The sequence below is a fragment of the Salmo salar genome, chromosome ssa10, assembly GCF_905237065.1.
Source record: "Salmo salar chromosome ssa10, Ssal_v3.1, whole genome shotgun sequence".
Classification (NCBI taxonomy): domain Eukaryota; kingdom Metazoa; phylum Chordata; class Actinopteri; order Salmoniformes; family Salmonidae; genus Salmo; species Salmo salar.
This window is the reverse complement of record NC_059451.1, coordinates 85,126,682-85,143,623: the sequence shown is the minus strand read 5'-3', so window position 1 is coordinate 85,143,623 and position 16,942 is coordinate 85,126,682. Positions and strand designations below refer to the sequence as shown.

The 16,942-nt window shown below is 42.1% G+C and overlaps 1 protein-coding gene across 1 annotated transcript in view; it reads left to right on the top strand.

The window, feature by feature from the left end:
* The first annotated feature begins 386 nt into the window (after positions 1-386).
* Positions 387-16,942, top strand: part of kcng4a (potassium voltage-gated channel, subfamily G, member 4a) — a 75,751-nt gene continuing 59,195 nt past the window's right edge. Inside the window, 2 exon segments of the mRNA XM_014124264.2 lie at positions 387-983; positions 4,893-5,797. Of these exon segments, the coding sequence (XP_013979739.2) occupies positions 5,048-5,797 (750 nt within the window). The 5' untranslated portion in view covers positions 387-983; positions 4,893-5,047.

Sequence of the window (16,942 nt, the reverse complement as noted above, 5' to 3'; positions counted from 1 at the left end):
CATGTTCTTTCTGTTCTGTTAGGGAGCAGTGCTGATGTTGATACACTGACAGGTGACTAAACTAACTGTATAACCCATGTTGACTGTAATAAAGACAAGTCCTAAAACATAGGTGGTAAGACATGATGAAACCCTTTACCAGAATTCACCACATTGACCATTCCTTTAGATTGATTTGATGATCATAGGCTACCTCATACTCCTGCTAAATATGTTATATTTTATATGAGTTTACCTATATCTATAGGTCTATATCAGATTAATGCCTAGTATTATCAGACTAAGGACCTTATTTCCCACTGCGACCATAATCCACCGCTGCATAAAAACATTATTGGGATCGAAATGATCCGCGCTCCCCAGTGGGAGGTTTGAAGAGTATCAAAGCAGCAGAACCGCTTGCTGGCTACGGGATGGAAAAGGTTAGCTTGGCGCCGGAGTTTGTCAGTCGATTTAACCCTTTTGCCCGTAGAACAAGACTAGCATAGGCAGTGCTGCACTGAAAACCAAACACTACATCAGGATAGCCTACATTTGTTTTTTTGCTGGGGCTGTATGATACGAGAGGGTCCATCGAATCTATCGCATGGTATTATCGTAGCAATTAGCAGTAAAGGGAAAGGCAAAATGTGGTACTCAAAGTTAGGCTTTGTGAGGTGACTTAACTGGTAAGGGAAAGGCACTTAGTCTACTCACGACACTGACCTACTCTTCGCAAACTTGGGGTAAGCTATACCCTACCCGTGCTCATCTGTGGAGCGCGCGCATCGCAACGCCTCTGCAGTACGGATCTTGTAACGGGACACTCCGCTTGTCTCATTTTCTCTCTTCGTATTTTGAAGACTTTTTATCGCGTTTACAGGTTGGGACACTGTGGATCCCGTGGATACAACATGTAGCATCTGGTATTTTTCGGTGAGAGTGACTGATGTTGAATGATCAAACGGACTGAGAACTAGAGAGCTGTTCTCTTCACTAATATGGTACGTGACAAGTTTATTTAGTCTTCATTCTTATTATTCAACGTTCACTGTCAAATAATGTAGGCCTATTTGTCATAGTCATTGCGCTTATTGGAGTGTAATGTCAACTACAAATCTGATCATATCTTGGAAATAATAAAATGATTGTGATAGAATAGCAAGTAGCTTAGATGTTATATAAAGTACAATCACCTTTACACTCCTCGTTTGATAAATTGGAATAACCAAAACAGCTGTTTGATCTGTTTAAAAATAATTACCCAATAGTCTATATGATATATAGTGAGAGCAGCCTCCGCTGTTTAAAATGATGTAGCCTACAGTATTGTACAGTGACAGCCAATGCTTTAGTGGGACGTTCAAGACAAGACAAGGCTTTCAACACATACCGATAAGCTTTATAATAAAACATTAAAATACGATTAGGCTATGGGTTCCATTACATAGGCTACTTGTTATAATAGTCTGTAATAGCCTTTTATTGTCGCCATGTAGCTTTGTAACTTGACGTAGAAATTCCTTTACTTTTTAAAGAAGAATTCTATGCAGAATCACCCGTGTGTGTGTGTGTGTGTGTGTGTGTGTGTGTGTGTGTGTGTGTGTGTGTGTGTGTGTGTGTGTGTGTGTGTGTGTGTGTGTGTGTGTGTCACTGGTGTATCGGACACCTCCGCAGCCCGGAGTTCTGGGGGCCCATGCGCCTGTCATCGTTGTACCTTTTTTTTTACATAGGCTATATATAAATCATTTTCATAATAACCCTCCAAAAACGAATTCATAAACCTTTTTATTTTCCATATGTAGGCTACTAGGAAAATAAGTGTTTGTTTCTTGGGCTTCAGGAATGTGACTGAAAAGGTGCCTTAGGCCTTTAAAAATAAACAATTCAACAGTTTGAAAGAATAAGGGGATATCGGTGAATAAATGCCGTGGTCAAGGCTATGACGGCGCCAAGTGCAATGAGCGGAGTTTACTCAAGTGGTCAAAGCACATATCAGACTGATAGCCTAATCCTTTTTTAGGTAGGCCTAGTTCTTCATGAGTTTTAGTTTATAAAACGATCAGTTCGCAGAAGCGACAGTTACAGGGATGTAAAAACAGCTTGATTGCCATAGCAACATCAGGTAAACTGGGTTGTGCTTCAAATACAGCGTCTCCTTCTCCTTAATTGCCGGCCTCAACACGTTACAGAAAGAGATTAAATGTATAGGAAGCTCTGGGGACAGGTCGTCTGGATTCTGGACAGCCATTAACTTGGCAGATGCAAACAGATTATATTTAGCGGACAATAGTTCTTGAGGGCTTGAACAAAAAAAGCGGTTTGTGATTTCGTGCAGAGGCTACTGGTGAATCGGCGTTTGAGTTGTGTGGTTGCAGTATCAACAGTCTATGCTATATCTTAGGATGCATCATGCAAGACTACCTTTACATTGTGCGCAGCGCAATGGACACATCATGCACAATGTCTCAGGAAAGACTGTCTGGGTCGACAACACTCATTTTAGAAAACAGTCAGGCCCCTACAGGCCATGGTGAAAACATTTGCACACAAACAAGGAGGACTTCAGAAGACCAGGTAGAGTATCTCAAGTTGGATTTAATTTGATTTAATTTACCTTGAATATTGCAGGCCATTTGCTATTAGCCACACAAAACAATAGTTCAACAGTAGTGGCTGAATTTATCTTCAAGCGACTACTTTTTTCCTAATTTTTGGGTTATTTGATATTTACAAATTTACATATCAAATTAGCATGCAGTTGCATCGAATATTTATTTTACAATCTGCAATGTTTGAATTTCCAACTTTAATTAGCCTACTGAACAAGTAATTACATTGTTGCCACCAGCCCACAGTCTAAAAATTGCAGCATTGCGAGACAGTTTCGTGAAATGTTAGCTTAACATTAGAAAATGTTGACCAAATAGGCCTACCAATAAACATGTATCCATTAGCTAAAGCAAGTCTACACGTGCACTGGCAACACAGAAAGCCTATCATCCATTCAACTTCAGCACCATGGACAGCGATTGGTGGTCTATACGGGGCCTAACTTCGACCTTGCAGGAGTCCAGAGAAACTGCGTTATGCCAGTGGTGTGTGTGTGTGTGTGTGTGTCTCAGGCTACATGGTTCTTAGGCTATTTCATGAAATGGCACGCAATGGGTTTGTAATGGACCTATAGCAGATGGAAACTTCATTGCGCTGATCTCCTGTGTCTTGTCACTAGTGAGCGCAGCGGAGGGAATGTTCCTGATAATGCCACTGCGCCACTAAAACACTTATTTCAATTAACTTTCCACTCGGCAAAGCAACCAACCATCAGACGGGAATACTGTATTACCAGTTATTCTATTAATAAATAGTGTATAATTCTCTCCCACCCCGATGGAAATGAAACACCTTGACAGGAGTGATTTATTGAATCCCCTATGCAGAACTAGAGGAGTTACATTATGTAGCCCACCGCTGATTTAAACTGTAATTATCCAACAACTATTATCCACCTCCCTAATGTTCTCCAAGGTATATGCTAATAGCCATACCCCACATGCTAAATTGATGGTGACATTTTATATCACAATTAAAATGTGCAGTAGTAGAGGTGTGGAAAGCACTCCACTGTGCAACACATCTAAGTAGTAGTCAGATCAGTTGTAGTCAGTCATAAACATCTTGAGAAAAGAGTAGCCCTGTTAGATATGTCACTATACCATATGGCATAAACATGACCACAGTGAGCCACACATTTCAAGCTTAATCCTCAGCTTTACTCATCCTCACAGGTAGAGATTCACACCCATTCATTATGACAGATGATGTGTCTGGGCTAGTTTGTCTGGGAAGAGTGGAGGTGTACTCTGAAGGGTGATGTCTGATGAGGATAGTCAGTGACTCTACTGACCATACTGCTGTACTGTACTACAGGAAACGGAGGGCAGAGCACACCGCCATCCACATCGTCAGTGCTATAGTGGAGCGCGTCAATAGCTTCAAGTTCCTCGATGTCCACATCACTAAGGAATGGTCCACACACCAACATCGTAGTGAAGAAGGCACAACAACGCCTCTTCACCCTCAGGAGGCTGAAAAGATTTATCATGGGCCCTCAGATCCTCAAACAGTTCTACAGCTGCACCATTGAGAGCATCTTGACTGGCTGCATCATCTTGACATCCTACCGCAAGGCGCTACAGAGGGTAGTGGGGATGGCCCAATAAATCCCGGGTGCCAAGCTCCCTGCCATCCAGGACTTATATACCAGGCGGTGTCAGGGGAAGGCCCTAAAAATTGTCACCCAAATCACAGACTGTTCTTTCTGCTCCCGCATGGCAAGTGGTACTGATGTACCAAGTCTAGAACCAACAGGACCCTGAGCTTCTACCCCCAAGACTACTAAATAGCTAACCGGACCAGCTGCATTGACCCTCTTTGCACTAACTCTTTTGACTCATCACATACGCTGCTGCAACGCTGCTGCAACTGTTTATTATTTATCATTATCTAGCATAGTCACTTTACCCCTACCTATATGAACATATCTACCTCAATTACCTTGTACCCCTGCACCTCGACTCGGTTCTGGTACCCCGTGTATATACAGCCAAGTTATCATTACTCATTGTGTATTTATTCCTTGTGTTATTCTTTAAAAAAATATTTTCTGCATTGTGTTGGGAAGGGCCGTAAGTAAGCATTTCACTGTTAGTCTACACCTATTGTTTACGAAGCATGTGACAAATACAATTGTATTTTATTTGACAGTGTAGTACAGAGCTCTGATCCATTACGGAGTCACTGATGTGTCTGTCAGTCTCTGGTCTAGGGGTGTACTGTAGACGAGGAGGAGCCTCTACACCACTGCAGTCTATCTGAGATTTAATGTCCTTCTTCTCTTCTCTCTCTCTCAGTGTCTGCATGACGCCACCAGCCTGGGACCCACTTGATCCTTCTGCAAAGCCTGAAGGGACTCACCTGATCCCCAGCCCCGGGATGCCCAATACCAAGACCAGCCACTGAGCCCCCAGTGTGACCAGCCCAGCCGGCCACCCACCCCGATGCCGCCATGCCTATCATCAGCAATGCAAACCACGACTTCAGCAACCTCTCGGCCAGCGATGATAGCAGCCTCGATGCCATCTTCACCCAGATCCCCGAGACGGAGACAGTCAAGGGTGTCTACTACCAGAGGGCCCAGTTCATCAGACGACCAGAGGACCTACTGTCAGTGGACCATGGTCTACTAGCGGTCATCAATGTGGGAGGCAACCGCTACACTTTTCCCTGGAGCACGCTGGAGCAGTTTCCCTTGACCCGGCTGGGACGGCTCTGTGGCCTCAGCAGCCCAGAGGAGATTGCCGGCGTTTGTGACGACTACGACGAGACACGGCGAGAGTTCTTCTTTGACCGCAGCCCCTCGGCCTTCCGCGTCATCCTCAACTTCCTGGCGGCGGGGAAGCTGCGCATGCTGAGGGAGATGTGTGTGCTATCGCTACATGATGAGCTGCTCTACTGGGGCGTAGAGATGACCTACATGGAGCGCTGCTGCAAGAGGAAGATGTACACGCGCATCGAGGAGATGAAGGAACACGAGCGGCAGGAGGAAGAACAAAGGCAGAGGCACGCCATGCTGCGCCCCCCAGTTGAGGAGACACGCTATCGCAAGTTCATGAACCAGCTGAGGGATATGGTGGAGAATCCCCAGTCTGGCCTGCCAGGAAAGATCTTTGCCTGCCTGTCGGTGGTGATGGTAGCAGTGACCGTCATCAGCCTGTGTATCAGCACCATGCCGGACCTCAGGGAGGAGGAAGACAGGGTGAGTGAGGCCAATCCCCCGCAACCCCCAAAACATTAACAATGGCCGCCATAGTGCCATTAAGGCTGTAGCTTTAGAAATATCCACCAAGGTAACTTACATTTGTCACCCTCACTGGAGTGTGTCTCGTTTATTTGTGTGTATGTGTGTGTGTGTGTGTGTGTGTGTGTGTGTGTGTGTGTGTGTGTGTGTGTGTGTGTGTGTGTGTGTGTGTGTGTGTGTGTGTGTGTGTGTTTGTGTTTGTGTTTGTTTGGGGCCTCCTCGACAGGTTAGTTTTCCTTGGACTCAGATTGATAATGACTAGTGATTAAGGACATTGCTTAAAGCCACAGTGATTCATCCTCACATCAGATTTATTCTGAAAGACAGAGAGTGTCCATAAACAACAATGATCAATATGCTGGCCATAGCACAAACAGGGCGTGAACAAGCTCCGAAATTACTTCTCACTTTATTACCCTGCACCCAATGTCAGGTGTGTGTGTGTGCGTACGTGCGCGCGTGTGTGTATGCATGCGTGTGTGTGTGTGCAGTATGTGTATAGTTTTTGTCGTGTTTGTGTGTGTTTCAACTGATTAATATTCTTCTCAGTTGGCTGCATACAGTATAATGCAACTAAATTGGTCTTTCAGTCACTGACCATCAAAAGTTGCATGCAGGACACGCTTTCCCTCACGCACACACATTGACACACACTCTCCCTCGCGCGCGCGCGCGCGCACACACACACACACACACACACACACACACACACACACACACACACACACACACACACACACACACACACACACACACACACACACACACACACACACACACACACACACAGATATGTTCTGGGTTGCCTCTGAGAATTACATTGACGTATACACTGACACGGTGACTGAGTTCATCAGGAAGTGTATAGGGGATGTTGGCAGGGAGTCCAGACAATCATGGATTACAAGTGGAAAACCAGCCACGTCGCGGACACCGACGTCTTACACCCGGAAAGGCTAAACACCTACTTCGCCTGCTATTGAGGATAACACAGTGCCAACGACGCGGGCCGCTCCCGAGGACTGTGGGCTCTTGTTCTCTGTTGCCGACTTGAGTAAGACGTTTAAGCGTGTTAACCCTTGCAAGGCTGCTGGCCCAGACAGCATCCCTAGCCGCGTCCTCAGAGCATGTGCAAACCATCTGTCTGGAGTGTTTACGGACATTATAAATCTCTCCCTATCCCAGTGTACTTGCTTCAAGATGTCCACTATTGTTCCTGTCACTAAGAAAGCGAAGGTAACTGAACTAAATGACCATCGCCTTGAGAGACTAGTTAAAGATCAAATCACCTTGTCATGACTTTACTTTCATTAATCTGATGACTGTTATTTATCGTATCAACTAACTATGTTTAATTGTTACCTGATTAAATTAATCATGTAACAATTAACTCATTAGGAATTTGGGGCACCACGAGCGGTTCTTTAAAGAGTTACCATCTCCCGAATTAAACTCTAAAGGTCTTTACCTATCACATCCATCAAACAGTCAAGGTATTAAATCATAACCTCATATCATTCTGAACAGTCGTAATCTTCTAGGATCTGCAAAATCCCCAGACTTACTCATGATTCAGTACTACACAAATTGGTTTCATTATTTATTTACTAGCTAACTAAATAATAACACAGAATAAACATACACACATAATACTTGAGAAATAGGTCCCTAATGGACTGACAACATATGGCGGCTTGTTACACAGAAAATAAAGAGGGGGGAAAGAGAGAGAAAAAAAGACACTTATCGTTGATACATTTTACAACTATTCCCACAGTAATCATATACTTTGCACACAAACCGTCGCCCGTTTTAAGTAAGAAATCATGAATGTAATTTAACGTTAAGTGTAAATGCCTTTGTTCGCCGTTTATCTCTGTCGGAACCAGCCCTCCTTGGGAAGGTTGTTGGCCTTTCAGCGGCAAGCTTCTATGGCTCCGAATGTCCGAAAGGGGTCTCCCCTTTTCTACTGTTGTTCACTCTGGAAGATAGCTAGCCAGCCGTGTCAACGGTTCCCATCGGTGATGAGCGTAGTAAGATACTGTGATTTAAGAAGACTAATACAGTAGGATGATTTGAAGAGTAGTAGGGATGGTCCAACTTAGATTCGCTTTTCTAGATATTTGACTTAGAACAGCTGATCAGCCGTACCAGTGATTGTCTGGTCTAATGTTAATCTCTGTTGGCAATCCTTTTATGCACTCTGGCCAAAGGGGACGTCTCCGTCAGTCTGACACGCTCTCTCAGTTTTTAAGGGATAGATTCTCTTATGGCTCCTAAAATCACATTCCTATCTTAACAAAAATACTTTCTACATTTTTCATATTTCATGTACAGTATTTCCTTTATAACCTTTTTAAAGACATCACAAAATAAAAACCAATATGACATTCTTTTTCTTTAGATCCCCTCTGAACATTCCACACATTCTTATGTTAGAAATATTGTTCCAGTATTCACTTTTTGAACGTGTTAGAGTTTCAGCGGGAACAGCCTGTTAACAAAGCCATTCCTTTGGATCATACTGGAGGGGAAAGAGAGGGCCTGGCTACTGTCATCCACCGCCAAGCTGATCTGACCCATCCTGATTCTCACAGGACAGTCATTACAGTCCTCCTCTGATGGGTTCAATCTTGGAAGGATTCTGCAAGTTGCAACCTACCATAAAAATGACCACAGGATGTCCTGGTTTGTGGATCATCGTAGCAGTCCCACTCTGGTGGTTTACCCTGGTAGGATTTCTGCAAGTTGCAGACCCCCACAAGAATGGCCACGGGATGTCAAGGTTGTGGATCGTTGTTCCGGACCCGTCGTCCGGTTGTCCAGGCTGGTGGATCTAGGCAGTAACTTAGACAGACGTTAATAACGCACAACATTAACATTGGGGCGGCATTGGAGATGCAGGTAGCCTAGTGGTTAGAGCATTGGGCCAGTAACCAAAAGGTTGTTAGATCGAATCCCTGAGCTGACATGGTAAAAGTCTGTCATTCTGCCCCTGAACAAGGCAGTTACCCACTGTTCCTAGGCCATCATTGTAAAAAAGAATTTGTTCTTAACTGACTTGCCTAGTTAAATAAAAGTTAACCTCTCTGGGGTATTGGGACGCTAGCCTCTCTGGGGTATGTGGGACGCTAGCACTATTTAACACCCAGTGAAATAGCAGGGCGGCAAATTCAAAACAACAAATCTCATAATCAAAATTTCTCAAACATACAACTATTATATCCCATTTTAAAGATACACTTCTCATTAATCCAACCACATTGTCCGATTTCAAAAAGGCTTTACGGCGAAAGCATAACTTTAGAATATGTTAGGACAGCGCCTAGACAAGAAAAACCACACAGCCATTTTCCAAGCAAGGAGAGGCGTCACAAAAACCAGAAATACAGCTAAAATGATTCACTAACCTTTGATGATCTTCATCAGATGGCACTCATAGGACTTCATGTTACACAATACATGTATGTTTTGCTCGATAAAGTTCATATTTATATCCAGAAACCCCATTTTACATTGGAGTGTAATGTTCAGAAATGTTTTGCCTCCCAAAACTTCCGGTGAATGAGCACATCAATTTACAGAAATACTCATCATAAACGTTGATGAAATATTAAACTGTTATTCAAAGAATTATAGATACACTTCTCCTTAATGCAACCGCTGTGTCAGATTTCAAAAAAGCTTTACGGCGAAAGCAAATTTTGCAATAATCTGAGTACAGCGCTCAGATATCAAAACAAGCCATACAGATAACCGCCATTTTGGAGTCAACAGAAATGACAGAAATGACATTATAAATATTCACTTACCTTTGATCTTCATCGGAATGCACTCCCAGGAATCCCAGTTCCAGAATAAATGTTTGTTTTGTTTGATAAAGTTCATCTTTATGTCCAAATACCTCGATTTTGTTCGCGCGTTCAGTCGAGTAATCCAAAACCACTATGCTCGCGCAGTGAGTTCAGACAAAAAGTCCAAAAAGTTATATTACAATTCGTAGAAACATGTCAAACGATGTATAGAATCAATCTTTAGGATGTTTTTAGCATAAATCTTCCATAATATTCCAACCGTACGATTCCCTTGTCTTCAGAAATGAAAAGGAACACAGCTAACTCTCATGTGAGCGCGCGAGATTGAGCTCATGTCATTTTCTCAGTCATCTGATTCCAATGGCTCTTATTCTCTCCCCATTCACAGTAGAAGCATGAAACAATGTTCTAAAGACTGTTGACATCTAGTGGAAGCCTTAGGAAGTGCAAAATGACCCCATTGACACTGTATACTGGATAGGGAATCACTTGAAAAACTACAACCTCAGATTTCCACACTTCCTGGTTGGATTTTTTCTCTGGTTTTTGCCTGCCATATGAGTTCTGTTATACTCACAGAAATCATTCAAACAGTTTTAGAAACGTCAGAGTGTTTTCTATCTAAATCTACTAATAATATGCATATCCTACCTTCTGGGCCTGCCCCTTACCCCGATGAAGTTAAATAAAGGTTAAATGAAAAATAAAAAAATACAAATTAATTTACAAAATACATCATTACATTTCTTCCCCAAATAAGTGGCGTCGTGGCACTAACTGGCGGTTGTATGGGGAACTTGTTTGTGGCTCTGTCACTTCCTAAGTAAAAACAAACTCACACCTTGATCATCTAATTGGACAATATTCTATGTACAGTACCAGTCAGAAGTTTGGACAAACCTACTCATTCAAGGGTTTTTCTTTATTTTTTACTATGTTCTTCATTGTAGAATAATATTGAAGACATCAAAACTACGAAATTACACATATGGAATCATGTAGTAACCAAAAAAAGTATATATATTTTATATTTGAGATTCTTCAAAGTAGCCACACTTTGCCTTGATGACAGCTTTGCACACTCTTGGCATTCTCTCAACCAGCTTCATGAGGAATTACAGTCTTGAAGGAGTTCCCAAATAATGCTTAGCACTTGTTGGCTGCTTTTCCATCACTTTGCAGTCCAACTCATCCCAAACCATCTCAATTAGGTTGAGGTCAGGTGATTGTGGATGCCAGGTCATCTGATGCAGCACTCCATCACTCTCCATATTGGTCAAATAGCCCTTACACAGCCTGGAGGTGTATTGGGTCATTGTCCTGTTGAAAAACAAATGATAGTCCCACTAAACGCAAACCAGATGGTATGGTGTATCGCTGCAGAATGCTGTGGTAGCCATGCTGGTTAAGTGTGACTTGAATTCTAAATAAATCACAGACAGTATCACCAGCAAAGCACCCCCCACACCATCACACCTCCTCCTCCATGCTTCACGGTGGGAACCACACATGCGGAGATCCTCTGTTCACCTACTCTGCGTCTCACAAAGACACGGCGGTTGGAACCAAAAATCGCACATTTGGACTCGTCAGACCAAAGGATAGATTTCCACCGGTCTAATGTCCATTGCTCGTGTTTCTTGGCCCAAGCAAGTCTCTTCTTCTTATTGGTGTCCTTTAGCAGTAGTTTCTTTGCAGAAATTCAGCCATGAAGTCCTGATTCATGCAGTCTACTCTGAACAGTTGATGTTGAGATGTGTCTATTACTTGAACTCTTTGAAGCATTTATTTGGGCTGCAATTTCTGAGTCTGGTAAGTCTAATAAACTTATCCTCTGCAGCAGAGGTAACTCTGGGTCCTCATGAGAGCCAGTTTCATCACAGCGCTTGATGGTTTCTGTGACTGCACTTGAAGAAACTTTCAAAGTTCTTGAAATGTTCCGTATTGACTGACCTTCATGTCTTAAAGTAATGATGGACTGTCATTTCTTTTTGCTTATTTGAGCTGTTCTTGCCATAATATGGACTTTGCCTTTTACCAAATAGGGCTATCTTCTGTATACCATCCCTACCTTGTCAAAACACAACTGATTGTCTCAAATGCATTAAGGAGTAAAGAAATCCCACAAATTAACTTTTAAAAAGGCACACCTGTTAATTGAAATGCATTCCAGGTGACTACCTCATGCAGCTGGTTGAGAGAATGCCAAGAGTGCAAAGTTGTCAAGGCAAAGGGTGCCTACTTTGAAGATTCTCATATATTTTGATTTGTTTAACACTTTTTTGGTTACTACATGAATTCATGTGTTATTTCATAGTTTATGTCTTCACTATTATTGTACAATGTAGAAAATAGCAAAAATAAAGAAAAACCCTTGAATGAGTAGGTGTGTCCAAACTTTTGACTGGATCTGTACATCCACGGTCTTGGCTGAATGACTCTATCGTGTCATTTTGTCTAATGTCATATCTAGGGTGATCCTACTTAGCAGTGTGTTGCTTAGGGCACTATCCTAAGTTGATAACTACATGATAACTCAACAGCTGTAAGGCACTATCTCCGGACAGTCTACAGGGATGACCTATGGACCTCTGGGGAGAAACTGGTGATTAATGTAGCTGTAAAGTCAAAGGGACGTCATGATAAATTCCAACTTTACCAAGGCTGTTGTTTTGCCCTCAAGTGATCCTAGTATAAATCCTCATTAAATATTGTTGTACGTGTGTGTTTATGCTTACACAAGCGCACATGCCAAGGGAAAGAAAACCAGGTATCCTGGTAGGCTGCAACCTGTAATGAACACGAGGGGAGAGAGCTGGTTTCAAGCGCAGGGCGTAGCCGGTGTTTATTGCAAAGGACCACAGGAGGAGGCAGGTAGATGGGTCCAGGGACAGGCAGAAGGTCATACACAGGGGGTCCAAAAGGGCAACAGTACAGGCAGGGAAAAGGCTAGTAACGCAGTCTGGGAGATCAGTCAATAGGTTGATAACAGAAAATCCGATAGGCTAAAGTACAGGCAGGGAATAGGCAAAAAGGCGTCATTAGTGAGGCAGGCAAAAACTATCAAACACGGGAGGAGTAACTCACGGGAAACCCAGCGCTCTGAAAGATGTGTCACAAAACAAACAATACCTCACAGTGATGGGGTGCAAAGAAGTGAACTAAATAGTGTGTGATAATGACATACAAGTGTGTGAACAGGTGATTAGAATTCAGGTGGTTGGGATCTGGAGAGTGAGCTGCGTTAGGGGATCTAGGTGTTTGAGGGTGTGAGTTGGAAGCAGATGTTACAAACCTGTTCAGAATGAGTCTGACTTCATCAGATAATTTCTGTGTCAATGACCGTGTGTCAGTAAGAATCGTTGCCGACCTCAAGCCATATACCAAGGGGACCTGTAGTGGTTTTACTACAAGTCAATGTGTCTTACACCATTGTAGTGGCGATAGGTATGAAGGAGTCTATTTCATAGTTATGTTATCCACTATGGAATTACTCTGTAAGCACTGAACCAGTCGTAGGCGGTGTGATCATGGTTCATGACTTCTAATAACTTTCCTCCTGAATGGAGGGTTCTATTTATTAGCGGCATGTGTGTTAACCTTTTCACATATGAGTTCCAAATATCTCTAATGGTCGTCCCAGCGTGAGTTATTTTATGCATGTGATGTCAGAATGCACTCACTGTTCCAAAATGTGATTATTACGCAACAGGACAGTTAACGCGCTGTCTGCTAATTATCTATAGGCTATGTTTCAACTTGTCAATTTCAAATTATTTTCTAACAAGTTGTATTTTCTAACAACAGTTTGAATTGAGGTGTGTTCTGCCTCCTCATTAATTCACATAGAAGTAGTCCATTTCAGCGTTGCGGACATTTTATGTTTGAGGCTTTACTGAGCTGGATAAACTTTTCTCTTCCAGGAGAACCCACAGCACTTCATTCATGTTTGTGCAGATCAAGTATGCATATATTTGCACAGTCTTGCAAGAATTGGAACATTTTCTTGCTGACGCTTGCTTTGCCTTCCTTGTTGTTTTTCTTACACATAATAACTTTGGACATATGTGCGTTCCTATCAAAGTAAGTTCCTTATTTTCTGTATATTGTGTTGTCATTTCTACTGTAGGCACATACAGTATGCATGTATATATGTATGTATGGAGCATAATGTATTTACAGTTTTTCACGTTTTCAATTACTGATGACAAATAATGCATTCCGATTATTGCATATATTGTAATGGACAACTATGATGTGTGTAAAATACTTTTTTGAAGGTTGTACTGATTATAATGAGCTAAGCTATTTGCCAGCTATGTGTGGTGCCATGTTTATTGACATTATACAATGCATTCTGAGTGTCACGTAATCTGTCAGACCAAAGATGTTATAATGAGGTGAAGGAATGGTTCTCTCATCTTTCGGGTAAGCTTCTGGAAGTGAATGAAGGGAAGTGGATGATTGTAGACGACACACCCCCTTCAACATGCATAGTGTTATGTCTTTGGCATCATTAAAAGTGAAGACGGTTATTTTATCAAATCAGTTTGGCGTGGACATCATCGTATTTAGTTTTGGGTAAATTGAGTTGTTCCTGTAGCATCCAATTTTGTTCCTGTAGAAGACGATTTCCCGGTTCTCTCCACCTGTCCCTTTATGTCTACCGTTACCTGCTCGTGCTTCAGCTGTGTGCTGCGGTATTGAACCTATGCCAATCTCGGATGGCAAGACATCAGGGCTAAACTGGAGAGAACCTTTACAAGGCTTGCGCCCGATGGTTGATTTCGGAGAGCTTTGTTAGTAATTTCTGCTGTTTTTCCACTAATGGCATAATTAGGGTTGGTATCGCTGCTGAGGTCAGAGATCAATCCATTTATGGGTGGAGGTTCACTAATTAGTGGGCAATTGGGGACTACCCCCCTTGAACATTATTAGAACATTTGAAAGGAAAAAGGTTTTTCCTCATTTTCAAAAGTTTGGTTTTGGAATATGTTGGAAGCTGCAAAGACGATTTTTATCTATTTACAGACATTAATGAACCATCAGTACTGTACCAGTAATGTGGGAGTTGGATGTAAATGAATTTGCAAAAGCAAATTGAATTCATTAATCAATGATAATGATCAATCACACCTGGATAGGCTATCTGGGAATTAAACTTTACTTAACCTGGGAAGTTGGTTAATATTGCAAAGTTTAAAATGTCTAATTTAATTGGAAGAAACTAGAAAGGTATGTTCGACAATTCAATTTATTAAATTGAATGAGAAGATGATATCCAATCAATTGGGATTGTCTAGATTATCATAAACGTAACCAGTAGTTTAAATGTTAGGGTACATTCACCACTAAGTTCACTTCTCCCTAAGGCCAAAGCCATATGGGATTCCCGCTGGAGGCGGGACTTCTATCAGTACTGGGGTTACTGAATGTGCTATGCAAAAGCAAATTTGACTGATAAATCAAATTTTAATGATAAATCAAACCTGTATAGCCATTTGGGACTTAAACTTTAAATTAATCTGAGAGCGTTGCTTCATCTAAGTTAATGTGAAAAGTTTAAATTGTCACATTGTAGAAAACCAATCAATTTGGATATTATTTAAAACATCCACCAGAAAGGTAAATCTGGCAATTTCACTTCTTAGTTAAATTAAATGAGACATCGATATCCAATCAATTGATTGCCTGGATATCCTAAGTACCCACTTGTTGAACGTGATCCACGTTTGGGTGTCACCTAATTATTTTTTCAAGAAATGTACTGGCGATTCTTCACCACCAGGGGGTCCCTGATCGAAGAAAGCTGAAATCAAACCGAAGTACAAAGGGTGGGACTTATGTCGCGCAAGGCGGAGGAATTTCAACGTGACACAGGAAAATGAAAATGCTGTTTCCCTTTGTTAGCTTAGCATCTCGTGCAAGCTAATCCTACTTTGTACAGAAATCTCACGTCCAAGCACAAAATAGGGTCCCCTTCACCATGTAAAGGGGGTTTACTAGTGACGTCTCACATTAACCCATTCGGCATACTTTGCTAGCATTATGTTGACTGGAGCGACACGGTACAGAAATACAGATACGTCTGTGGCCTACCCACACTGGCTTAGCGCGGTAGGCGGACAGATAATGATTCCCTCTAATTTATAACCTTACTAGAGCCCTTGCTCTAGTAATTAATATTGACCGACAGAAATCGTACCGTTTGGCCTAATGGACTAAATCTGGAATTTACAACTCAATGCTCTGACGCTATCGACACACGACATACACCGAATTGGTGTATGGATGATTTACTATAAATCATCCATACACCAATTGGCTTAATAATTTATTTACTAAGTAACTAAATAATCACAAAAATGCATAAACAAACAGACAGCAGATATGGTTACAAGGAAATGATAGGGGGGTTTCCTAGTGGGCTAAGCCGATATGACGGCTTGGTGGACAAAGGGAAGTGGGTGTGGACTTGAGAACATGTGGGAAAGACAAAAGGAATCACTACACAGTTGATAATTATATTAATTTAAATGCTAATCCTCTGCACATGAGTGCCCAGTCATTCGGGAATTATTGCAATCAATATATATTTACGCCCAGTGTGTTGTCATGATTTCTGTTGGAATCCAGTCCATCTGCAGAGAGTCAGTTCATCAGTGTCTCTCTTTCTGCTTCTGCAAAGTCTTTCGTGGTTAGAATGGATACTTCAGAGTACCATTCAGAAATGATCTCATAGAATAGAGGTTTCGGCGGATGTCCGTATTCGCAAACCCAGGTTTACATAATTTCTAGCTGCAAACTAGTAATTAGTATCTAAGATTTGCTCCTTTTCTGTCGGGATCGATAGTCTCAGATTTGAACCATTTCCACCCGTGCAGCCAATGCTCCACGTGGTATGGTTTGGAATTCAACAACCATTACAACCTTAGCTGACACTGAGGTTTTTGTGGTCTGAAGAGGATTTCCTCAGGAGGGTGTTTTATTAGATGGCATCATGAGGGAGGAAAATGATGTGGATATATTGAAGCAACATCTCAAGACATCAGTCAGGAAGTTAAAGCTTGGTCGCAAATGGGTCTTCCAAATGGACAGTGACCCCAAGCATACTTCCAAAGTTGTGGCAAAATGGCTTAAGGACAACAAAGTCAAGGTATTGGAGTGGCCATCACAAAGCCCTGACCTCAAACCTATAGAACATTTGTGGGCAGAACTGAAAGTGTGTGCGAGCAAGGAGGCCTCTACAAACCTGACTTAGTTACACCAGCTCTGTCAGGAGGAATGG